Source organism: Prionailurus viverrinus, chromosome B4 (genome assembly GCF_022837055.1).
Source record: "Prionailurus viverrinus isolate Anna chromosome B4, UM_Priviv_1.0, whole genome shotgun sequence".
NCBI lineage: Eukaryota > Metazoa > Chordata > Mammalia > Carnivora > Felidae > Prionailurus > Prionailurus viverrinus.
The window spans coordinates 76,566,278-76,591,836 of NC_062567.1; the positions used below are offsets into that span (position 1 = coordinate 76,566,278).

General features: G+C 45.0%; 2 protein-coding genes across 5 annotated transcripts in view; one reads left to right on the forward strand and one right to left on the reverse strand.

Moving 5' to 3' along the window:
- Positions 1-9,240: 9,240 nt before the first annotated feature.
- The window catches only part of CSAD (cysteine sulfinic acid decarboxylase), a 32,100-nt gene continuing 15,781 nt past the window's right edge, over positions 9,241-25,559 (reverse strand). For 2 of the 4 annotated variants that reach the window (XM_047865389.1, XM_047865388.1), the window contains 14 exons: positions 24,359-24,495; positions 23,971-24,097; positions 23,798-23,888; positions 23,333-23,439; positions 22,788-22,903; positions 22,227-22,306; positions 21,869-21,923; positions 14,135-14,251; positions 13,994-14,058; positions 13,648-13,729; positions 13,003-13,202; positions 12,746-12,797; positions 12,484-12,573; positions 10,602-11,592 (listed from right to left, as the gene is read on the reverse strand). In XM_047865389.1, coding sequence (XP_047721345.1) covers positions 11,419-11,592; positions 12,484-12,573; positions 12,746-12,797; positions 13,003-13,202; positions 13,648-13,729; positions 13,994-14,058; positions 14,135-14,251; positions 21,869-21,923; positions 22,227-22,306; positions 22,788-22,903; positions 23,333-23,439; positions 23,798-23,888; positions 23,971-24,097; positions 24,359-24,484 — 1,482 coding nt within the window. In that variant the 5' untranslated portion in view covers positions 24,485-24,495 and the 3' untranslated portion in view covers positions 10,602-11,418. Of the gene's footprint in view, positions 9,779-10,601; positions 11,593-12,483; positions 12,574-12,745; positions 12,798-13,002; positions 13,203-13,647; positions 13,730-13,993; positions 14,059-14,134; positions 14,252-21,868; positions 21,924-22,226; positions 22,307-22,787; positions 22,904-23,332; positions 23,440-23,797; positions 23,889-23,970; positions 24,098-24,358; positions 24,496-25,559 lie in introns of those variants that run through there. The other 2 variants (XM_047865387.1, XM_047865386.1) reach the window with 2 other exon arrangements.
- On the forward strand, positions 9,572-10,005 carry LOC125169710 (40S ribosomal protein S17-like). The gene has a single exon (XM_047865394.1). The coding sequence runs from the start codon at positions 9,572-9,574 to the stop codon at positions 9,986-9,988; it is 417 nt and encodes a 138-aa protein (XP_047721350.1). The 3' UTR covers positions 9,989-10,005.

Consider the following 25,559-nt stretch of genomic DNA (forward strand, 5'->3'; position numbering starts at 1 on the left):
TTTATTTATTTTTGAGACAGAGAGACAGAGCAAGTGGGGGATGGGCAGAGAGAGAGCAAGACACAGAATCTGAAGCAGGCTCCAGGCTCTGAGCTGTCAGCACAGAGCCCGATGTGGGGCTTGAACTCACGAGCTGTGAGATCATAACCTGAGCCAAAATAGGACGATTAACCGACTGAGCCACCCAGGTGTCCCTCCATATGGATTTTAGGATCAACTGTCAATTTCTATAAAACCATGCTAGGATTTCTATTGAGATTACAGTCAATCTATAAATCAGTTTGGGGAGAATTGGTGTCTCGGCAATATTAGGTCTTTCAACCCATAAACATTGCATATTTCTCCACATAAGACTTATTTAATGTCTCTTACCAATGTTTTTCGTTTTCAATGTGCAGGATTTGCACATCTTTCATCAGAGTTGTCCATACATATTTCTCTCTTCTTTTTTGATGATATTGTACATGATATTGTCTTTTAATTTCAACTTCCAATAGTTTGTTGCTGGTGTACAGAAATACAATTAATTTTTGTATATTGATCTTATATCTTGCAACCTTGCTGAACTAGGTCTAGTAGCACTTTTGTAGATTCATTAGAATTTTCTACATAGATGATCATGTCACCTGCAAATAAAAACAATTTTACTTTTTCCTTTCCAATTTTTATGTTTTTTTTTCCCCTTGCCTTATTACCTAGCTAGAACTTCTAGTACAATATTAAATAGAAAGAGGGAGTGGACCTATCTTGTTCCTGGTTTTAGATGGAAAGATATATACATATGTAGTATATCACCTTTATTCAAGTATATATACTTTAGCGTTACTCAAATGTAATTCATAAACCATTCAATTCACAAGTCAATGGTCTTAATATATTCACATATTTGTGTACATTTAATTAATCATAAGTTAATTATGTAAATCACATAAAATTAATCACAATTTTAGTACATTTTCATCACTGCTCTCTAAAATCTTATACCCATTAGAAATCACTTTCCATTTTCCTCAACCCCCCCCCCCCCCCAGTTTTGGGCAGTCATAAATCCACTTTCTATTCTGGATATTTCAGGAAAATGGAAACATACCATACAGGGTCTTCTAAGATTGGCTTCTTTTTTTAGCATAACGTTTTCAAAATTATACCATGTTGTAACATAACCAGCTGTTCATTCCTTTGTATGGTCAAATAACATTCCATTGTATGGATATACCACATTTTATTTACTCATTCATGAGCTGATGAATATGACAGTTAATTTTTTGTTCCCACTAGACTAGGCTAAGGGATGCCCAGAGAGTTGAAAAAAAATTTTTTTTCTGGAAGAGTCTGTGATGGTATTCTAGAAGAGATTAGCATTTGATTTAGTAGACTGAGTAGAGAGATCCTGTCTCGCCAATGTGGGCGGGCATCATCTAATCTTTTAAGGGCCCAAATGGAACAAAAACAAATGGAACAAGGGAGGCTGGGAGGCTCAGTTGGCTGAGTGTTCCACTCTTGATTTCAGCTCAGGTCATGATCTCCTGGTTGGCGAAATGGAGCCCTAAGTTGGGCTCCTCACTGACAATGCAGAGCCTGCCTAGGATTCTCTCTCTCTCTTCTTTCTGCCCCTCCCTCGCTCATGCGGTCTCTCAAAATAAAAAACTTAAACCCTCTCTCTCTGCCCCTCCCCCGTTCATGCTCTGTGTCTCTCTGTCCCAAAAATAAATAAACGTTGAAAAAAATTAAAAAAAAAAAAAAACTTAAAAAAAAAAAAAAAGGCAAGGGCAGGACAAACTCTCTTCTTGAGCTGAACACCTATCTTTTCCTATCCTCAGAGATCAGAGCTCCTGGTTCTTGGGCCTGCAGCCTCCTGCTAGGAGTGACATCAGTGGCTCCCTGGTTCTCAGGCCTATGGACTCAGAATGAGTTACACTGCTGGCTTTTCTGGTTCTCCAGCTTGCGGATGGCAGATTGTAGAACTTGGTCAACCTTCATAACCAGGTGAGCCAATTACTACAATAAATCTCCTCTTATAGATATCTATATATAGCCTACCGGTTCTATTTCTCTGGAGAACCCTGACTAAAACAATGAACACTTGGATTGTTTCCAGTTTGGGGCTATTATGAATAATGCTGCCATGAACATTTGTGTGCACCATTTTGTGTGGAGGTATGTTTTCATTTCTCTTAAGTACACACCTGGGAGTGGAATCCCTGGGTCGTATGATAACTCTGTATTTAACCCTTGGGGAACTGCCAGACTGTTTTTCAAAGTGGCTGCACAAGTTTACAATTCCACCAGCAGTGTATGAGAGTTTCACATTCTTTACATCCTCATCAACATGTGTTATTCCTCTTTTTTGTTATAACCATCTCAGTGGATACGAAGTGGTATCTCATTGTGGCTTTGATTTCCCTGAGGACTCACGATGTTGGGCATCTTGTTAGGTGTTTATTGGCCATATGTGTATCTTCTTTGGGGAAATGTCTATTCAGATCCCTGGCCCGCTTTTTAAATTGGATAATTTGTCTTTTATTATTGAACTGTAAGAGGTCTTCATCTATTTTAGATAACTCCCTTATCAGATACATAACTTGCGGATATCTTCTTCCATTCTGTACATTGTCTTTTCACATTCTGGATAGTGTCCTTTGAAGCACAATTTTTACATTTCGATGTGGCCCAATTTATCTATTTTTTCCCTTTGGTTGCTTGTGCTTTTGGTAACATATATAAGGAAGCTTTGCCTGACCCAAGCTCACTAACATTTACTCCTCTATTGTCTTCCAAGAACTTTACGGTTTTAGCTCTTATATTTAGATCTATAATTTATTATGAGTTAATTTTTGTGTATGACGTGATAAAGGGGTTCAACTACATTCTTTTGCATATGGCTATCCAGTTGTCCCAGCACCATTTGTTGAGAAGACTATTCTTTCCCCCAGTGAACTGTCTTGACATCCTTGTTAAAAATCAATTGACTGGAAATGTGAGGGCTTATTTCTGGATTCTCAATCTATTAATTTGGTCTATATGTCTATACTGTAGACCACAGTGTCTTGATTACTGTAGTTTTGTAGTAAGCAAAGCTTTCATTGTCCTCAGGACACGTTACTCTTTCGTCATCAACATGTGACAGTATGCACTGAATATGGCCAATCTGGAAAACTCACTTGGATAGAGATTAGAGCAGAAATCAATGAAAAGTAGAAAAACAATTAAGAAAGTCAGTAACACCAAAGCTGGTTCCTTAAGAAGGTCAATAGCAATAAACCTCTAACTAAACTGAACAAGAAAAAAAGAGAGGAGACACAAATCATCAGTATCAGGAATGGGAGGTAACAATACTACAGATTCTACAGATATTAAAAAGATAATTAGGGGTGCCTGGATGGCTCAGTTGGTTGAGTATCCGACTCCAGCTCAGGTTATGATCTCGCAGTTTGTGGGTTCGAGCCTTGTGTCAGGCTCTGTGCTGACAGCTCAGAGCCTGGAGCCTGCTTCAGATTCTGTGTGTGTGTCTCTCTCTGCCCTTCCCCCACTTGCTCTCTCTCTCAAAAAATAAACATTAAAAATTTTTTAAATAATAATAATAATAATAATTTATATCAATAAATCCTGCAACTTAGATGAAAATAGGCCATTTTTTGGAAGACAAAACTACCAAAGCTTGCTCAAGAAGACACAACCCTCAATAGCCCTCATCTATTAAAGAAATTGACTATGTGGTTTAAAATCTTCCCCCAAAGAAATCCCAGTATCAATACCTGATATATATAACCCTCAAGTCTATCTTTTCTGGCAGAAGGGAACAGCACCAAAACACCTCCGGTTGACGTAAAAACACTTAAACTTCTCATCCAACTTTCTTGGTTACAAGAAAAAAACTAAAAATAACACACTACAAACTAAGGAAATGTGCAAGCTAATTATGTTGGCACCAGAGAATTTGCTAAAAATGAACTTCAGGAATTTTTCAAAACTAGGCCATCAGACCACTGAATTCCTCTAACATGTGGAAACTGGATCTCAACAACTGACAAACTATCAGTCTAGAAAAGAAAGCACAGAATTATTGCTTTGGGGGGATAATATTAAAGAGATGGTGGCTTTTACAAACAAATGGAATTCCTTTTCAGAATACACTGTATCTTCTGCTTAAGAGACACTTTTGTGACTTTGTCAAGAACCTTAGCTTTGCTCAGCCTCGGCAGCTGTATTTGTAAAATACAGGGTAAAAAAATCTGCCTTAAGGCCAAGGTTGTATCAAGCGAGTACTTATGGAGGCCTTTCAACTCCAAGACCTATTATTCTATGAAACTTGTAATGACAATGCTAAACCAAGGGTTGCCTTCTTTGTACAAAACCCAACAAGGTACTCTTAACATTAAAGAGTTAAGGTACCACTTAACATTAAAAAACCTCTCTAAAGAGAGAGAGAGAGAGAGAGAGAGAGAAGAATGAAGCACCACAACTCTGTGTTCTGGATTCTCCCCCCACCCCCCACCCCCACCATGCTTGGTTATCAATCCATTTTCTCTGCTGCCCCTGCGATATCTTCCAGGGAACTATCACTCCCCTCTTTAAAGCTCTTGCCTTTTGTTTCCCTTAGCACAGTTAAGATGGGTTAGGAGATCCAAAAGGATGTTAAATTTTAGAAGTCCCTAACATCTACCCAGGAACTATGAACACACCTGGTGCCTAGATTGTGGTGTCTAAATGTCATTCTCCACTAAAAGGAATTAGGGTTCCTTGAAGACATGGCTGATTCCAAGTGGAGCAGAGAAGGCACAAGATAAGCCTGGAACATTTTTGTTGTACCAGGAACAAAGGCAGGGCTTTAAAAACAAAACAAAACAAAACGAAATGAAACAAAACAAAACAAAACAAAACAAAACAAAACAAAACAATCATGCCAAAAGGACATAGGAGCCAGATTGAAGGGGCTTCTTATGGCTAAAAGTGGTACAGTTTGAGCACATTAAAATAAGTAAGGATTGGATGCCTGGGTGGCTCAGTTGGTTGAGTGACCAACTCTTGATTTTGGCTCAGGTCATGATCCCAGGGTCCTGGGGTTGGGCCCTGCCTCGGGCCCGGAATTGGGTTCTGTGCTGTACACAGAGCCTGCTTGGGATTTTCTCTCTCTCTCTCTCTCTCTCTCTCTCTCTCTCTTTCTCTTTCTGCTCTTCTCCTCAGCTCACAAGGACTCTCTCTCTCTCTCAAATAAATAAATAAATAAATACAGTAAAATAAGTAAGGATAGAAATGGATTATAACTTATTGAATAAAACAAAGTCCCATATTGATAGTAAATAGATGAACGAATGAATGAGTGAATGAATGAGTGAGTGAATTTATAAGGAGAAAGGAGGGTTCTTCTTTGTAACTGAATGCCACATGATAAAAGTGGAGGGAATGTTGGGATTAGAAAATAATCATTTTGCAGCCATTATGATGAAAGTTGGCTTGGGCAAGGATCATGAGTGGATACGAAATCTAGCTGGAGAAGTACAAGCAGAAGAGGACATTGTGTAATCTCAGAATGACTCCACATAGATTGTTTATCAGTTGCAAAGGGGAAAATAGTGACTGTACTGTGTAGAAACCAGACAACATCTTGATCAAATGACATCACCAATAAGCAGATGGACATTGTGGACCCTGGAGAGTACTTCCTTGAAAAGAACATACATGATTTATATCACATTCCAACTCAGAAAGCATAACCTGAATCCAGTTGAGAGGAAACATCAGGAAAAACAAATAGACGAACATTCTTTAAAATGACTGGCCTGTATGCTTTTAAAATGTCAATGCCATTAATGACAAAGAAGGCTGAGGAACTATTTCAATTAAGCTTAGTTCACTTTAGTTTAAGGAAACAGAAATATAACAACAAAATGCGATACATGATCCTAGCCTGGGATCTTGTACTGGAGAGGGGAAATGCCACCGTGGGCACTATTGGGACAATTGACAATTTTGGAATATGGACTTTAAAGTATAATGTCAATGTTAAACTTCCTGCATTTGATAATTGTACTATGGCTACTTAAGATAATATTTTTGTTCTTAGGAAATATGCACCAGAGTATTAAGAGATAAAGGGGCATATATTGTATAAAACCCACTCTCAAATGGTTCAGGAAAAAAATGTTATAGTATGTATATAAAAGAATGATAAAGAAAATTTGTCAAAATGTGAAAAATTAATACACTTAGGTAAAGAGCATATTGGGGCGCCTGGGTAGCTCAGTCGGTTGAGTGGCCGACTTCGGCTCAGGTCATGATCTCACAGTTTGTGAGTTCGAGTCCCGCGTTGGGCTCTGTGCTGACAGCTCGGAACCTGGAGCCTGCTTCCGATTCTGGGTCTCCCTCTCTCTCTGCCCCTCCCCCTCTCATGCTCTGTCTCTCTCTGTCTCAGAAATACATAAACATTAAAAAGGTTTTTTTTAAATAAAAAAAGAGCATATTGAAGTTCTATGTAACTATTTATGCAGCTTTTCTGTAAGTTTCAAATTATTTCAAATGAAAAGGTGTTTTTTTTTTAAGGTACATAAACAGAAGAGAACCAGCCAGATAAGGACCTAAGGTACATAAGAAAAGTTCCAAGTATTGATTCAAATTCTGACCTTACTGTAGCTTGCTCCTTTTCATCTACTTTCTTAAAAAGGCTCTTACCATCAACCTCAAGAGCTACCATTTCATAGGTGCCCCACGCAGCTTTTAGCCCCTCGGCCCATGGCCTCCCTATGAAGGTACCACTTTCCTTCCCTAGCTGTGTGGAGTCTGGCCGCTTGAACATTTAGACTGCTTTAAACCAAAACTAAAACCAAACCAAAACCAAACAGAACCTATTCCAACATTGCAACCCACCCAGGTAGGTATTCTCAACATCCTTATTTGCTGTTTGATGCAAAATACAACTTCTCCAGGCCAAGGGCAAGATGGATGTCCGAACCTGTGCATGACTCCCTTCTTCCCACAAGCAGTAAATCCACAGCCTATAATTAATAAAACAGCCCTAACACCCTCACACCTGTGATTTATGTACACACGACAACAGAAGCAGGCTAGGTCCGTGGTGAAGAACGGAAGAAAGAGAGCCTGAATTTGGCTTTGACTCCACCACTTAGAAGTTACGTGACTGAGAGCAAGTCAACTACTACCTGGAGCTCATGAGGCATCTGGTAAGTATCAGACTCCATTTTAGGAAGCAGCTCCCAGAGCTTACATTCTAGTCGGATGAGACAGAAAATAAATAAATAAATAAATAAATAAATAAATAAATAAATAAATATATTGATAGAAGATAGATAGACAGATAGATAGATAGATAGATAGATAGATAAACTGAAATATAGACCATGCCAGATACTGACCCATGCCATGGAGAAACATAAGGCAGGTAACAGAATAGCAGATACAAGAACAGAAGGTGAAAATGTAATTTTTTAGTAGAATATTCAAGCAAAACTTCCCAAAGGAGATGACAACTGAACACAAATCTGAAGTCCACGAGGGTGCAAACCGCATAGAAAGATGAATTTTGAGGCAAAACGGGATAGCAGGTGCAAAGGCCCTGGGGCAGTGACATGCCTCGGGTGAGGGATGACTTCTTAAGTCTCAAGCTCTTTGAAGGCAGCAAAAGGAATTACACATAGCAGGAGCTCTGTATAAATGGTGACGGGAGAGAGAGAGAGCAGGAGGGAGACTGCCATATTGTATCCAGAGATTTAGAGGCTGAATTTCTTTTTTCGTGAACAAATCTAAGTTATTTATTTAAGCCATCTCCTGCCATAAGCAAAGGGATGAAAGATCGGTGTACGGGTCATCATTTGATACAAGTAAGGAAGGTGAGCTAAAGGTACCATATACTGTTCTGGTCCGTGTGCAGAGTCATGGTCCGAACCAGGGCTGTGGTCCTCACTGGGTAGTGGTCCTCTTCACAGCAGGTCAGAAGTGGATTCACGTGAGAGTTATGGAATAGAGAGTACGATTACCATCTCCCCATGGAAAGGGCTTGGACCTGATATGGAGATGGGGGTAGGCGACGAACTGGGGTCTCTCGTGTCCTCTGTGATGCGACTTCAGGAAGATGTTCAGCCTGCTCACCCTCATGTCGGGAAGAGCTATGAAGTAGGTGAGGGCCTTCCACGTTCAAGCTGAGCCCTCCTCGCCATGGGTGTCCCTCGACATGTACTGACCTAGCAGCACCCCCCCCAAAAAAAGGTTGAATTTTTAAAAAAATATTTTATTTATTTTTGAGAGGGAGGAGGGGCTGGAGGGGAGAGGATCTGAAGCAGGCTGTGCACTGACAGCACAGAGCCTCATGTGGGGCTTGAACTCAACAGGTGGGATCATAACCTGAGCGGAAGTCAGAGGCTTAACCAACTGAGCCACCAAGGTTGAATTTTGGGAATAGGAAAGTAGGGGCACCTGGCTGGTTCAGTGGGTGGAACATGTGACTCCTGATCTCAGGGTTGTTAGTTCAAGCCCACGTTGAGTATTCAGCTTACTTAAAAAAAAAAAAAAAAAAAAAATAGTGGAAGCATTAGCTTATAAAGCTAATGGAGAAAACCTGGTGATCAACTGATTGTAGGTCTTATCTTTCCAACCTTCTCTTAAAAATATTTCTCAAATTGGGGTGCCTGGGTGGCGCAGTCGGTTAAGCGTCCAGCTTCAGCCAGGTCACGATCTCGCAGTCCAGGAGTTCGAGCCCCGCGTCAGGCTCTGGGCTGATGGCTCGGAGCCCGGAGCCTGTTTCCGATTCTGTGTCTCCCTCTCTCTCTGCCCCTCCCCCGTTCATGCTCTGTCTCTCTCTGTCCCAAAAATAAATAAAAAACGTCGAAAAAAAAAATTAAAAAAATATTTCTCAAATGGAGATGATTTAAGGATTTTGAAGTCTTTGTTTTTGCTTTCTAGCTTTGTTTTGAGTTGAAAATAGGATTTTTTTTTTTTAGTCTGTCTTTTTTACTAAGTTTAAGACATTTTGCAGATATGTAGAACTCTTTAAGAATAGGGCTTAGAGGGGCACCTGGGTGGCTCAGTCAGTTAAGCCTCTGACTTTGGTTCAGGTCATGATCTCCCAGTTTGTGGGTTCAAGCCCCACATTGGGCTCTCTGCTGTCAGCACAGAGCCCACTTTGGGTTCTCTGTCCCCCACCCCACCCCCACCTCTCGGCCTCTCCTGCACGCTCTCTCTCAAAAATAAATAAACATTTAAAGAAAAAAAAAAGAATAGGGCTTAGAGTTCAAATTATTAATACTCTCAAGCAACTTTATTATTTGGAAGAAGTTAAATACCATTTATAGAGTAACAAGCTTATAAGGGAATTATTAGTAATTTCTGAATAGAAAGGCTTTTTCCCCAGGCCAAATTGTCAAGAGAATTGGGTCTGCGATTTTGGATGTTCTTTTGCTATGGTTTGTACCATCTGTATTTGCCTCTTCAAATAACTTTGGATGATTTTTACATGACCACATTATTGTTCTCATAAACGGTATTTTTAGGAACTGGAAATCTGTCACTCGTCCTTAATAATTTGGGTAGCGCTGTTTCCTCTTTTACCCAACCTGCCAACATGGGCCGCGTTGGCACCAAAGCCGTGAAGAAGGCAGCCCAGGTCGTCACGGAGAAGTACGACACGGGTAGCTACGTCCGCACCGGCAACCGCGTGTGCAAGGAGATGGCCTCTATTCCCAGCAAGAGCTCTGCAACAAGAGAGCAGGTTGTCACGCATCAGACGGAGCACATTCAGAGAGGCCCAGTGAGAGGGCTCTCTGTCAAGCTGTTGAGAGAAAAGAGAGAAAATTACGGTCCTGAGGTCTCAGCTCCGGATCAGGAGAGCACGGAGGTAGATCCTCACACCAAGGAAATATTGAAACCCTTGCACTTTGCCAGTCTGTCCGACCTGCAGGTCACTTGGCCTATGGTTGGGATGTGTTTCAAAACACCACGTGGAGGGGCGCATGGGTGGCTGAGTCGGTTAGGCGTCTGACTTCAGCTCAGGTCACGATCTCAGGGTCCATGAGTTCGAGCCCCGCGTCCGGCTCTGGGCTGATGGCTCAGAGCCTGGAGCCTGCTTCCAATTCTGTGTCTCCCTCTCTTTCTGCCCCTCCCCCGTTCATGCTCTGTCTCTCTCTGTCTCAAAAATAAATAAACGTTAAAAAAAAAATTAAAAAAACAAAAAACAAAAAATGCCACGTGGAGCCCTTTGAATCTTTCTGCTGGGCTGTGAGATCTTCAATAAACCTTGGACAACAAAAACAAAACAACTTATGTAGCTAATTGTCTCTTTCCCGAAAAGTAACTGAAAAGCAACAGTAGTCCAGGTTTGTAAGTGTGAGATGGATGTTTTGTTGCTGGGCTCTTCTTTTCTTTTTCTTTTCTTTAAAAAAAAAAAAAATTTAATGTTTTCATTTTATTTTTGAGACAGAGAGAGACAGAGCATGAGCAGGGGAGGGGCAGAGAGAGAGGGAGACACAGAATCTGAAGCAGGCTCCAGGCTCTGAGCTGTCAGCACAGAGCCCGACGAAGGGCTCAAACCTACTAACTGTGAGATCATGACCTGAGCTGGAGTTGGACGCTTAGCCAACTGAGCCACCCAGGCGCCCCTCTTACACCTGCCTTTAGAAAAAAAATTCCCATTCTCTATTATCTGGTTGAAAAGTAACAAACTTCAAAACATACCAAAAAATATAGTTGAAGTTTTAACTTTATTATTTCCCTATTATAAAAGTAATGCATATTCATTATATAATAAAAGGGGGGAGCACAAAAGGTATAAAGAATTTAATTATAAATTACCTATAATCCCATCCCAGGGAAAACTATTAACATTTGGCATATTTTATTTTATCAGTTTTTTCCCTATGTGTGTTTGAGCATAGCTCAGCTATCACTATATATAAAGTCCTGTATCCAGCTTTTTCAATATAACATTAAATTAAAATCATTTTTTCTCGTATCAATAAAAATCGTTTGTACACATAATTTTAGCGACAGAGTAACATTCCATCATGTGGATGTACTGTAGTTTAAATAGTCTCCTAATACATACATATATATATATATATATATATATATATATAGTTTATTTATTTTGAGAGAAAGAGCATGAGCAGGGGAGGGGCAGAGAGAGAGAGGGAGAGAGAGAATCCCAAGAAGGCTCCGCACTGTCCGCGTGGAGCCCAGTGCGGGGCTCAAACTCATAAACCATGAGATCATGACCTGAGCCAAAATCAAGAGTCAGATGCTTAACTGACTGAGCCACTCAGGCATCCCAACAGCAAATATTTCATAGAAGAGTCAGTGGGTCAACACATATAAACATTGTTAAGATCACTCTGCTCTTGATAACACAGGAAGGGAATACACACAGACAGTGAGGGTGAGGGGGGGTGTCGAGGCCAGCAGCAAGGAGGAGGCTCAGAGGTCCTGGCCTAGCCGTTCCAGCTCATTGAGAAGGAAGTCCATATCGGCCCGGGTCAGTGCAGGGTTGGCCACAACCATACGGAAGAAGTTGCCCCGGGTCCCATGGGGCTGGTAGCCAATCATCATGGAGCCCTCCTTCACCATGCGCTCCTTGAGTACTGGGGCCACCTGTGGAAGGGGTGAAGGGAACTTCCAGCTACAGCCTCAGGTCAGGCTCCCCGAGATGTCTTTCCCTCTCACTCAACCACCTTCCAGAGGGAGTCCTCACTGCTCAGCTCCTGACCTTGGCCCCAGTTCACCTCTTCCACTGCATCCAACCTGCTTGGTCTTCTCTAGCTTCTGTATCATTTCCTACCTTACCTATCTCCAAGTTGTCACACAGGCCATTTTCTGCCAAATCCTGATTGTTCCCTGACTCCCAACACTGCTTTAGTCCAACATCTAGCCTTCATCGTCTTTAACACCTTCTTCTCCTCTCTCTGAATTCCCGGAATGGTTGTGATCTGTACCTTGTGATCTACTGTGTAATTTACAAGATTGCATCAAACATATTGGTTTCAAATAGGTAACTCTAATTTTCGAAATAACTCCTCAAAGGCAAGAACATTCTTGTCCTTTCAGACCATCTGCAGCATCTAGTACCAATCTATCCTTAGGGACCAGGACATGACATATCTCCTTTCCTCTAGGAGGCCTGTCTGGACTGGCCTTATAGAGTTGTTCTGCCCCCAGCATCCGTGAATAAGGCCTCAAGCGTCTGTCCTGGGCCTGAGCACCCAGCAGAACTCCCACAGACTACGTACCGCACACTGGTGACTTCTCCCAGAACATCTCTCTCTGTCTTCCTTTTGCCTTCCAAAAACATACCTTATTCCCCATCCCCACCCCCACAGAAATGAGGACAAGCTGGTGCCCTTTTACAGTTCACATCCCCACCTCAGGAGCAAACTAGCAAAGGGACCTGCTATGCCATTCACAGCCAGCAGGGGGCAGACACACACCAGATGCGTCACCATTCCCTCAACTGGGCTAACCAGAGCCAGAAAAGAGAGAACCTACCTTAGCCAGCCTTTCACTGTAATCTGGGTTCTCCTGCTTCCCCCGCAGGCTGGGGGGCACGAACCAGAAACACACGTTGACAAACTCAGGCTGGGAGGAATGAGGGAGGAGAAGGTGTGGGCTGTGGAAGGGGTGATGATCCCCTCTCACTGCCCCTCTTCTGCATCAGGGCTTTTTGTGTGGGACAGACTGAGGGGGGGAGAGCGGGGGGGGGGGGGGGGGGGAGAGGCAGAGGGATGCCAAAGAGCAGACTTGGTCATACCTCTATAACCAACTCAAATCCTTCTCGCTTTTTCAATTCCTCCACCAGGTACCTGGAAACAGAGAGGAAGAAATCACAAATGGAGGAGGAAAAAAGCAGAGATACAGGAACAGAAGAGACCCAGAGAATGGGCCAAGAGACCCTGAGGGCAAGAAAAATGTGAGGTGCAGGGGTGAAGGCGTGGGAGCGGGGGTGGGACAGGACAGGACTGGACAGGGACCCCGGGAGAGAGGAACCCAGACCGCCACCACTCCTACCAGGCAAGGGCAAAGGCCCGGTCCACACGCCGCTCCAGCCCCTGCCCGCCCTGCGCCTTCCACATGAGCCACAGCTTCAGACAGTCCACACGGCGGCCGCACTGCACCACCTTGTCTCCGGTGTCCAGATCCACGTCGTAGAACTTGTCCTGCTGGAAGAGGTAGCTGGCCTGGGAGCCGTGGCAGCGCCTGAGCAGGTTCTGTTGGTGGGGAGAGCAGGGGGGAGGACTGTCAGACCCCACCCTCCCCACCAAGGCTCCCTCTGGAGCTGCACAGGGGGGCTTCTTAGCTCAGCCCAACCCTTCTGTCCCTGGCACCAGGCAGAACTCCTGAGATGGCTGCCAGCTGACTCAGGCCCCTTTCTCCGGGTGTTCTCCCAACACCCGGAGTTCTCCCCAAACTCGGCCCAGGAGCCCTTCAATTACAACCTCAAGCTGGACACATTTTCCTTTGCCTGAAGATGCGCCGCAGTGGGGGCGGGGGTGGGGAAGCACTGCAGGGGATTCGGTGGTCGAAGCTACTCAGCTTCAGATGGGACGGTGAGAAGGACACAGCAAGGCCACGACCCTCTCTGACTTGGGACAGGTAGGAAGACAGAGGTCCAGGGTGAGAGGTAGGGTGAGGACAGGGGCAGGGCAGACCCACCGAGGTATCACGGAGAAGAAGAGCTGAGCACTGCAGGCCTGCCGCGAGGAGTTTGTGGGGATTCCAGGCCACGGAGTCAGCCCTGGGGTGGGCACAGCAAAGCCAGATCAGCCGGCTCCTCCTCAAGCTGCCCAACCAGAGTCCCCCCCCACCCCCGCCGCTCCCCCCACTCTTCCACATCTCCGGTAAAGGGGCTTTAGTCTCATGTCAGCCCAGCAGTCTGCTCTCCAATCCCCCTTCCCCCAACCCCCTTCCCTCACTCCCATGGGAAGCTCCCTAGTCCAGGACTAGTCTCTGGAGCAAGGATTTGAACGGTGGGATTCAGGAAGTAGGTGGCCGTATGCACCTCTGGATCCCATCCAGGAGATGTCTATGTGTCTGTGACAACAGGACGCTCCCACCCCAGGCAGCCTGTGGAGCAAAAGGAATAACATGGGCCTTGGCCTTGGCTTGGCCCACCCCACCCTCAGGCCTCAGTCCCACTCACATCCACGTGGAGCCACAGCCCGTGACGCTGGCACACATCAGCAATTGCCTCCAGGGGGTCAAAGGCCCCCAGCACAGTAGTGCCAGAGGTAGCACTAACCAGGAATGGCACAGCGCCCTGTGGCAGAAAAACAGGGGGGAAAGAGGCTGTGAAGGTATCGCAAAAGCTTCCAGAGGGGCGCCTGGGTGGCTCAGTCGGTCAAGCATCCAACCCTTGATACGGGCTCAGGTCGTGATCTCCTGGTTTGTGAGATGGAGCCCCTTGTCCGGCTCTGTGCTGACAGTGTGGAGCCTGCTTGGGGTTCTCTCCCTCTCTCTCTGCCCCTTCCCCACACACTCTCTCTCTCAAAATAAATAAATAAAAACATTTTTAAAAATTGGGGTGCCTGGGTGGCTCAGTCAGTTAAGTGTCCAGTTTTGGCTCAGGTCATGATCTCATAGCTTGTGAGCTCAAGCCCCATGTCGGGCTCTGTGCTGACAGCTCGGAACCTGGAGCCTGCTTTGGATTTTGTGACTCCTTCTCTTTCTCTTTGCCCCTTCCCTGCTTGTGCTTGCTCTCTCTCTCTCTCTCTCTCTCTCTCTCTCTCTCTCTCTCTCTCTCAAAAATAAATAAACATTAAGAGAAAAAAAAAAAGCTACCCAGAGCCTGGTGACGAGGCCATCTCGAAACTCTTATTGCAATGCCTGACCTAGGCCCTTTCAACCTTACAAAATGTTACTGTCTTCCTTAATATCCAAGTGAGGACACCGAGATCCAGAGCTGTTAAGAAATTTACCCCCAAGCTGAAGCTCCAGAGATGGAATTCAATCCTAGGTCTATCTGCTGGTCTATTTCCAAAGCTCATATGCTTTCAGAAAATGTTAATGTCTTACTGGAAGATCAAAATGGTATTTATAAAATTATAACACTACAAAAGTTTGTGAAGAAATTGAATTTCTATTTAAAAAAAATTTTTTTAATGTTTATTTATTTTTGAGACAGAGAGAGACAGAGCATGAACAGGGGAGGGGCAGAGAGAGAGGGAGACACAGCATCTGAAACGGGCTCCAGGCTCTGAGCTGTCAGCACAGAGCCCGATGTGGGGCTCGAACTCACAGACCGCGAGACCATGACCTGAGCCGAAGAGGGACGCTTAACCGACTGAGCCACCCAGGCGCCCCTTGAATTTCTATTTAAAAAAAAAAATATTTTTTTAACGTTTATTCATTTTGGAGAGACAGAGCATGAGCAGGGAAGAGGCAGAGAGAGAGGGAGACACAGAATCCAAAGCAGGCTCCAGGCTCTGAGCTGTCAGCACAGAGGCCGACACGGGGCTCAAACTCACAGACCGCGAGATCACGACTTGAGCCGAAGTTGGACACTCAACTGATTGAGCCATCTAGGCGCCCCTGAATTTCTATTTAAAAAAAATACCACCAAGAAAAGCCCAGGCCTATATGGCTTCACTGATGAATTCTATAAAACATCTGAAAAAGAACTGATACCAGTTCTTCACAAAAAGTCCAAAAAACAGAAGAGGAACACTTCTGAATTCATCCTGTTACCAAAACCAGATAAAACATCACAAGAAAACCACAGGTGATATCTCTTTGAATATAGACACAAGACCTACAAAATGCTAGCTAATCAAAATCAGCAATGTATAAGGGGCACCTGGGTGGTTCAGTCAGTTAGGCATCTGACTCGATTTCAGGTCGGATCATGATCTTGCAGTTCATGAGTTCGAGCCTCACGTGAGGTTCTCTGCCATCAGCACGGAGCCTGCTTTGGATCCTCGGTCTCCCTCTCTCTCTGCCCCTCCCACGCACTCTCTCGTTCTCCCCAAAATAAATTTAAAAACATTTAAAAAATCAGCAACCTATAAAAAATTATACATTATGACAAAATTGATTTGTCCCAGGAGTGCAAGCTCGGAGTAGCACCCAAAAAACCAATTAATGTAATACAAGTATCAACAAAATAAAGGGAAAAAATACATCTCAATAGACACAGAAAAACATTTGGCAAAATCCAACACTCCTGCTTGATAAAACTACTCAACAAACTAGAAGGTGATGGGAATGTTCTCAACCTAATAGAGGGCAACTACAAAAAAACCCCAGCTAACATCGTACTCAATGCTAAAAGACTGAAAGCCTTCCCCCCATGATCAGGAACAAGACAAGGATGTCCACTCTCCCCACTTCTATTCAACATTATACTGAAGGTCTAGCAGGGCAATTAGGTAAGAAAATAAAATAAAAAGCATCCAGATTAGAAGGGAAAAAAGCAAAACTATCTCTACTTACAAATAACATAATATTGTATCTAGAAAGTCCTAAGGAATCCACTAAAAAAAACTATTAATAAATGAATTCAGCAAGTTTTCAGGGTATAAGATCAATATTAAAAAGTCATCTGTATTTTTATATATTTTCAATGAACAATCCAAAAATAAAATTAAGAAAGCAATTTCACTTATAACACTAAGAGGAAAAAATACTTAGGAATAAATTTTAAAAAGTAGTACAAAACATATATTCTGAAAACTACAAAGCATTGTTGAAAGAAACCAAAGAATATCTAAATGGAAAGATATCCCATGTTCATAGATCTACCAATTGAACATAATCCCTATCAAAATCCCAGTTGGCTTCTTAGCAGAAATTGACAAGCTGATCCTAAAATGCATGTGGAAATTTAAGGGACCCAGAATAGCCAAAACCATCTGGAAAAAGAACAAAGTTGGAGGGCTCACCCATCTTCATTTCAAAACTTACTACAAAGCCACGTCAGTCAAGGCAATGTGGTCTATAGTATAGACGTGCAGATCAATGGAACAGAACTGAGAATCTGGAAATACCACCTCACATTTACTAAGGTCAACTGATTTTCATCAAGGATGTCAAGATACTGAGTTGGGGAAAAAATATTCTTTGCAACAAATGATGCTGGGACAACTGGATATCCACATGCAAAAGAAATTGTTGTCATACATAAAAATTAACTCATAATAAACTATAGAACTAAATGTAAAAGTTAAAAATATAAAACTCCTGGGGTGCCTAGCTGGCTCAGCCAGTAGTGCACGCATCTCTTCATCTCAAGGTCATGAGTTCAAGCCCCACATTGGGTGTAGAACTTACTTAAAAAAAAAAAAAACTTGAGGCGCCTGGATGGCTCCATCAGTTAAGCGTCCATCTTCAGTTCAGGTCATCATCTCACCGTTCCTGAGTTTGAGCCCCGCGTCAGACTCTGTGCTGACAGCTCTGAGCCTGGAGCCCACTTCAAATTCTGGGTCTCCCTCTCTCTCCGCCCCTCCCCCACTTGCTCTCTCTGTCTTCCTCTTTTTCAAAAATAAATAAACATTTAAAAAGTATTTTTAAAATCTTAAAAAATGTAAAACTCAGGTGGGCATGCCAAAAATAAAAATAAAAACAAATTTATAACTCTTAGATGAAAATATAGGAATAACTCTTCATGAGCTTGGGTTAGACAAAGCTTTTGTATACATGACACCAAAAGCACAAGCAACCAAAGAAAAATTAGATAAATTGGACCCCATCAAAATCTAAAACTTCTGGCTTCAAAGGACATCAAGGAGGTGACAAGATAACCCACAAGATGGAAGAAGCTATTTGCAAGTCACATAGCTGATAAGGGACTTCTATCTAGAACCGATGAAGAACACTTACAACTGAAAAACAAAAGACAACCTAATTAAAAACTGAGCAAAGGATACAAATAGACACTTCTCCAAAGAAGTTCTACAAATGGCCAATAAGTATGTGGCAAAATGCTCAACATCATTAGTCATCAGGGAAATGCAAATCAAAACCACAGGGAGATAACACGTCACACCCACTAAAATCAAAAAGAGAAAGTAAAAAATAAAAAACAAACAAATAAACCAATTAAATAATGGACGGGGTGCCTGGGTAGCTCAGTCAGTGGAGTGTCTGACTTCAGCTTAGGTCATGATCTCGTGGGTTCTGGGTTTGAGCCCTACATTGGGCTCACTGCTGTCAGCTCAGAGCTTGCTTGGGATTCTCTCTTTCTCTCTCTCTCTCTCTCTCTCTCTCTCTCTCTCTCTCTCTCTGCCTCTCCCCTGCACATGCTTTCTCTCTCTCAAAAAAAAAAAATAATAATAATAATAAACATTAAAAAGAACTTTTTTTTTTTTTAATGGGCAGTGGGGGCACCTGGCTGACTAAGTCAGTAGAGCATGCAATTCTTGATCTAGGGGTTTTAAGTTCAAGCCCCACATTGGGTGTAGAGAGTACTTAGAAATGAAATCATAGGGGTGCCTGGGCAGCTCAGTCAGTTGAGTGTTCAACTCTTGAGATTTCCATTCGGGTCATGATCCCAGGGCTGTGGGATTAAGCCCCACATCGGGTTCTGCACTAAGCAAGGAGCCTGCTTAGGATCCTCTTTCTCCCTCTGCCTCTGCCCTTTCCCCCACCACTGCACTTGCACGCTCTCTCTCTCTCTCTCTCCCTCTCTCTAAATAAACAAAATAATAATAATAATAATAATAATTAATTAATTAAATTACATTTGGGCAGAGGACCTGAATAGACATTTTTTTCAAAGAAGACAAGCAGATGGCCAACAGACACATGAAAAGATGCTTAACATCATAAATCATCGGGTAAATGCAAATAAAAACCACAATGAGATACCACTCATACCTCTCAGAAAGGCTAGAATCAAAAAGATACATAGAGATCTTGCCATTAGCAACAATGTGGATGGATGTAGAAGGTACAATGCTAAGTGAAATAAGTCAGATAGAGAAGACAAATACCATACGATTTCATTTATATGTGGGATCTAAAAAAACAAAACAAAACAAAAAAAAAACCAAAAGAAAGAAAAGAAAAGAGAAGAAAAGAAAAGAAAAGAAAAGGAAAGAAAGGGGCGCCTGGGTGGCTCAGTTGGTTGAGCATCTGACTTCGGCTCAGGTCATGATCTCGCAGTTTGACAAGTTCGAGCCCCGCATCAGACTCTGTGCTGACAGCTGAGAGCCTGGAGCCTGCTTCAGGTTCTGTGTCTCCCTCTCTCTTTCTCTGTGCCCCTCCCCCACTCATGCTCTGTCTCTCTCTACCTCAAAAATAAATAAAACATTAAAAAAATTTTTTTTTAAATAAAGAAAAGAAAAGAGAAAAAAGAAAAGCAAAGCAAAGAAAAGAAAGGGACTCTTAAATACAGAAAACAAACTGGTGGTGGCCAGAAGGAAGGTGGGTGGAGACATGGGTGAAATAGATAAAGGGAATTCAGAGGTACAAACTTCCAGTAATAAAATAAAGAAGTCATGGAGATGAAAACACAGCATAGGCAATACGGTCAACAATATTGTAATAATGCATGGTGACAGATGGTGACTGCACTTATTGTTGTAAGCACTGAGTAATGTATAGAATTGTTGAATCACTACGTTGTACACCTCAAAGTAATATAACGCTGTTAATTACACTTAAATTTAAACAAATGAGGCAAAAAAAGAGAAATAACAAGTGTTGTTGAGGATGTGGAGAAACTGGAACACTCACACCCTGCTGGTAGGACAGCTGGTGTAGCCACTTTGAAAAACTGGTGTAGCCACTTTGAAAAACAGTCTGGAGGCTCCTCGAAAGTTAAATACAGTTACTGTATGACTCAGCAATTCTGCTCCCGGTACATAACCAAGAGAAATGTAAACGTATGTTCATGCAAAAATTGTACACAAATGTTCAGAGCAGGATTACTCGTAATAGCCAAAAAGTGGAAACAACCCAAGTGTCCATCAACTGATGAGCAGATAAGCGAAATGTGGTCTATTCCATACAATGGAATATTATCCAGCAATAAAAAGAATGAAGTACCGACACACGCCACAACAAGGATGAACCTTGAAGACGGGGTGCCAAGTAAAAGAAGTTCATCACAAAAGACCGTGCATAGTGTAAGTCCATTTCCATGAGAAATCCAGAATAGGCAAATTCACAGAGACACAGAGGAGCTTAGTGTTGCCTAGTAGGAGGTTTGGGGAAAACGAGATTGATGGCTAAAGGGGGCAAGGTTTCTTTTTAGGGTGATGAAAATGTGCTAACATCTATTGTAGTGAATGTTGCACAACTCTGTTAAAAACCATTGAATTGCAGGTGTGCCTGGGTGGCTCAGTCAGTTAAACGTCTGACTTCGAGTCAGATCATGATCTCACCATCCTTGAGTTCAAGCCTTGCGTCAGGCTCTGTGCGGACAGCTCGGCCCGTGGAGCCGGTTGCAGATTCTGTGTCTCCCTCGCTCTCTGCCCTTCCCCCACTCACATTCGTGTGTGTGTCTCTCTCTTTTTTAAAAATATTTTTAAATTAAAAAAAAATTTTAATAAAAAATAAAGTATAACAAAATTTGTAGAGACAGTGCCACAAGGCAGAGCATAGGGAATCTAGTCAATGACACTGTAATAGTGTTGTTACGGTGACAGATGGTAGCTACACTTGTGAGTACAGCCTAACACAAACTCGTCAAATCACTGCGTCGTACACTTAAAGCGAGTGGAACATTGTGTGTCACCTATACTCAATTAAAAAATATATATATATGTCCATGCATGGGCAAAGCGTTTGAACGCTCAACTTACCAAGAAGCTATAGAGAGAGCAAAGAAGCACTTTATTTATTTTTTTTTAAATTTTTTTTTAACGTTTTTATTTATTTTTGAGACAGAGAGAGACAGAGCATGAACAGGGCAGGGTCAGAGAGAGGGAGACACAGAATCTGAAACGGGCTCCAGGCTCTGAGCTGTCAGCCCAGAGCCTGACGCAGGGCTCGAACTCATGGACCGCGAGATCGTGACCTGAGCCAAAGTCGGCCGCTTAACCGACTGAGCCACCCAGGTGCCCCAAGAAGCACTTTAAAAGATACTCAACGTCATTATTTCTTAAGGAAACTCGATCACAAAATGATATCACTACGTAGTTATTAGAAAAGAAAACCAACAAAAACAAAATTAAAAACCCCTCCAAATAGAAAAAAAAATTTTTTTTTATAGAAAGTGCCAAAATGCCCTCCAAGGTGGCTGCAGTGATTCACACGGGCCCCCAGTCAGCGGGGAGTGCTGAGGCCTCCACATTTCCCACTGCTCGGAGCTGGCACAAGCCTCACCGCTGGCCACCACAGCTTCCTGGGCTTCTCCCTGCACAGAGCCTCCCAGCTCACAGAAACCTTCCACGCTGCACTTAGGTCCCCAGCATCTTCCTTCTGGTGCCACCCTGGAAACTCCACTCAGTGACTCAGGTCTGCTCCTGTCTCTTCGGGTCCAGTCCTGCCTATGGGTCTCGGCAAAGTCCCTGAGAGCAGCACAGAGTGTCCTCGCTCCCACTGATCACTTTAGCCCATGGGGGAGATGGGCACCAAGGTCAAGAAGAGGAAAGAACAGGGGCGCCTGGGTGGCTTGGTCGGTTAAGCGTCCGACTTCGGCTCAGGTCATGATCTCATGGTCCGTGAGTTCAAGCCCCGCATCGGGCTCTGTGCTGACAGCTCAGAGCCTGGAGCCCGTTTCAGATTCTGTGTCTCCCTCTCTCTCTGCCCCTCCCCTGTTCATGCTCTGTCTCTCTCTGTCTCAAAAATAAATAAATGTTAAAAAAAAAATTAAAGAAAAAAAAAGAAGAAGAAGAGGAAAGAACAGTGCCTTCAGTAGGGAGAGCCCAGAGAAGCTTCCAAGAAAAGACCAAGGGGTTCTGCTCCACTGTCCCAGCGCCCCTTACTCACTCACCTCAGCCTCAGCCAGACTGATCTGCCTCTCCAGATCTTCAGGCATCATTTTCCCTCTGGAAAAGAAAACTGAGTGGGTAAAGAAGTATTGGGTTTTCTCAGCTAGGAGGCAGACCTGTTGAGAACAGGGTAATGTGGGGTTCACTATGCAGAGGCCACAATGTTGATCTTTCCCTAAGGGGAGTGAGAGGATCTCAGGGGACAGGGCTAGAGACACTGGTAGACAGAAGTGGCAATTCTGTAGGAACAGCGGGGAGAAAAGCCCACTTGGGGCATGGGCCTGAGCCCAGAACTTCTGGCAGCAGGAAGGTACACTGTGCCACGCTGGGTCTGAGCCATGTGAACGGAAGGACCTTCACCTCTCATCTGTCTTGACTATCCAGACACTGTCGGTGCCAAGTCCCAGAAAAGCAGCTCCCTTCTTAATGGAGTAATGACACTGTGGAGAAAGGCAGAGGGCGGATTAGGCTGGGGGCAAGAGGGCAGGGAGGATGGGGAAGGGAGAGACTGGAAGGGAGAGACTGGGGATGAGACCCTGTAGACCGGGGCTTCTCAAACATTCCTGTGCCCACAGATCACCAGGGTGTCTGGTTCCAATGCAGATTCAGATTCAGTATGTCTGGGCTGGGGCCTGAGATCTGGCATTTCGGACAAGCTCCCAGGTGATCCTGATTCTGCTGGTCCACAGACCACACTCTGAGTAGAAAGGGTGTGGACTATGTCCCCTGCACTCACTGTCCCTTCGCTACCTTCAGACAGAAGGCAAGGTGAACGGAAGCCTTTACTCAGCCCCTTGATTGGAAGGGAGCACCTCTGCCTGGGGGCAGGCTGGCCCCAGAAGAGATGGGTCTGGGCAGGCTGACTCAGCTGGCTGAAGATTAGAATCAGGAGGCCCAGGGTAGGTCTGAACCTCTTCCCACCTCCTTTGATGTGAAGATCGCCAGGGGTGGCAGTCCCCGGAGGCCCCTCTGCTTGCAATCCGGGTAGCGCTGATAGCGGGCCAGGTTCATGGCATACATGTTGGAGATGGAGCCACCTGTCACGGGGAGAGTGGCAAGAGGGAGGAGCAGTGGGTCAAAACTGGAGCTTGCTACCCCTGACCTCTCCACCCAGGAGAACTGATCAAAGAAGCACGAGACACTGGCTCCCAGGGCTCTGCAAATGGCCTGCTGACAACACAGAACAGCCCCAGGATCTGCAGATCCCCCTGACTACTCCCCTCCACGTCCTGGGCTGACCTGGGACGGTGCCTCCCCTCCCCAGAGCAGGCACTAGAGTGCTGATCCCATGGACTGCTTGGCAAACATGAGGATACAGAGGACTAGGCAGCTTCTCTCTGGTTTGGCCCAAGCCCAGCTGGAGAGGAAACAAGGAGGAGTCACCCCTCCCTGCACAGAGCATGAGAATAGTGGGAGAGGAGGAACCCTCAAAAAGGCCAGAGAGAGGCTTCCTCCTTCTCACATACCAGGACAGAAGACCCCATCCCCAGAGCTCCAGCCCACCAGGGCCCGGAGTTTCTTCAGCACCTCTTCTTCCATGAGTACGAACACCGGGGCAATTTCATAAGTGTACCTGCCAGGAGAGGGAGGGATGAGAAGGGAAAAGAGGAGGGAGGGCTGGCCAGGTCAGACTCTCAGAGGAGTAGAAAAAGGAGGTGGAGACACTGAGTGAGGAAAGGTCCAAAGGGAGGAATGAGCTGGTGACAAAGAGCCAGAGAAGCAAGAATGAGGAAAAACTGGGGTCAGGAGGCATGCGAAAGCTGGGAGAAAGGGAGCCCAAAGGGTACAAGGAGAAAAACTGCCAGTAGAGATGCCAGAAAACAGGGGGCAGGGGGTGGGGAGCAAAACCATTCTCCTCCTTCCCCCAGGGCTATGTCTCCCCGAAACCCAATCCTTTGGAGGGTGGGGGAAGCGGCCTTGGGAAGACTCACTGGCTGGTGTTGAGGCTCTCAGTGATAACGCGCCCGGCCAGAGAGTGGGGATCCAACCCTGAGAAGAGCTGGTTGAAGAAGTGCGGGTGACCTGGACAAGGGGGGCGGGGAGCTCAGAGTGGAGTTGCTGGGGCGAACTCCGGCCACTCCTCCCGCCACGACCCAGGACCCACAGGTCTTCACGCTATAGCGGATCACCGCCCGGCACCGCGCCAGGATCTGCTCTGGTGCCTCGCCCTGGCTGCGCAACTCCAGATCCAGAAGCTGCTTCAGCTCCTCTGGCTCCTTCCACTCGCAGACCTAGCAAGAGAAGCAGGGGATTCTGGGGGCCCGTGGACACTCCACCAGCTGGCTGCCCGAGCCACATCTCAACTTGCACTGAAAACGAGTTAGAAATATTTCCAAAGCAACTCATGAACCAGGGTAAAGACGGTGTGACCCAGGATAGAATCCCTGAGGCACCCAGTGAGACAGTGATGAATTCTGGGGAGAAGCCTGGTGGGAGGAGGACAGTTCTGAGCCAGGTGTGGTGCACGGCAGGAGGAGGGGGAAAGGACCCACCTTCTCCGAAGCACTGGTTCCTTTCCGAATGACCTCATCCACCACAATCCCAAACACATCCCGGAGCAAGGCTTCGGCAGCCACCGGGTCCCCATCAAGGGAGAAGAGTGGTTTCGAGTCAGCCATCAGGATAAAATCTGTGAGCAAAGCAGGAGTTATTCCCTACTCAGCCTGTGTACTCCACCTGGAACTGACCAGCGAGAATCCCAACCCCCATAACAGGCCTATGGCCCGAGTCCTGCAGCCCAGTCCCAGCCTTCACTGTACAGACAAGGGCAAGTGAGGGCCCAGGGAGAAAGTCAGTAGCAACAGCAGGAAAGTTAGTGGTGAGCAGGTGGAAACTCGTGGCCACTGCCCACACAAGGCAAAGATGAGAGGCGTACCTTTCCACTCAGGTCTCCGTTCAAGTGAGCCAGAGGCAGGGCACACAACTAACTTTGAGAGTGTTAGGACCAGGACAGCAGAGGGGGTGACGTATAGGCAGCAGTCACATGACCATGAGATCACTCTCATGACCCTTGCCCCTAAGAGAACTTACAGATTTGGGACAGGGACAGCGGGTTAAGTCCCTGAATAATCATTAGCTAACATGAAGAAGGGGGAGATGAGATGAAAGGCAAAAACATTAACATCAGGGTTAAGAGAACAGCCAGCAGGACTAGAGAATGAGAGAGCTGAAGTGGGACCTGGCTGCGACCACCACGACCACAGGGAGGACGTGGGGAATGTTCAGCAGGGAGATGAGGGCAGCTGGGGCAGGAAACCGCTGCAGGTGACCCTGGAGACCGAGGGGGAGGGAGCCTGAGAGAGAGAGACAGGTGGAGGTGAAATGGTTTATCTCTTTGCATCCCAACCCCCAGAGGCTTTTCAGACCCATCCCGATTTCCAAAGTCCTCTCCTAGAGCGGGAAGAAAAAGGGGTTATGTTGAGGAAGCATTTTGTTAAACAAGTGTCATCCTGTGCCCCGCAGGCTGAGAGTGCTCAATACACAGAAAGCAGTTGTTTGAAGTGAGCACCAACTGTGTTCATGACAGGGTGCTGGGGACTGAGAAAGTCCCCCTGTCTGCTGGGAGGACACAGATGCACCTGCAACAGTCACAGCCCAGGGCAGGCTGGATGCGGCCCCCAAGGGCTATTGAGGAAAAGAGGAGATGGGTGGAGGCTGAAGGCTGGGGAAGATGTGTAGTGGGACTGGGGCTGA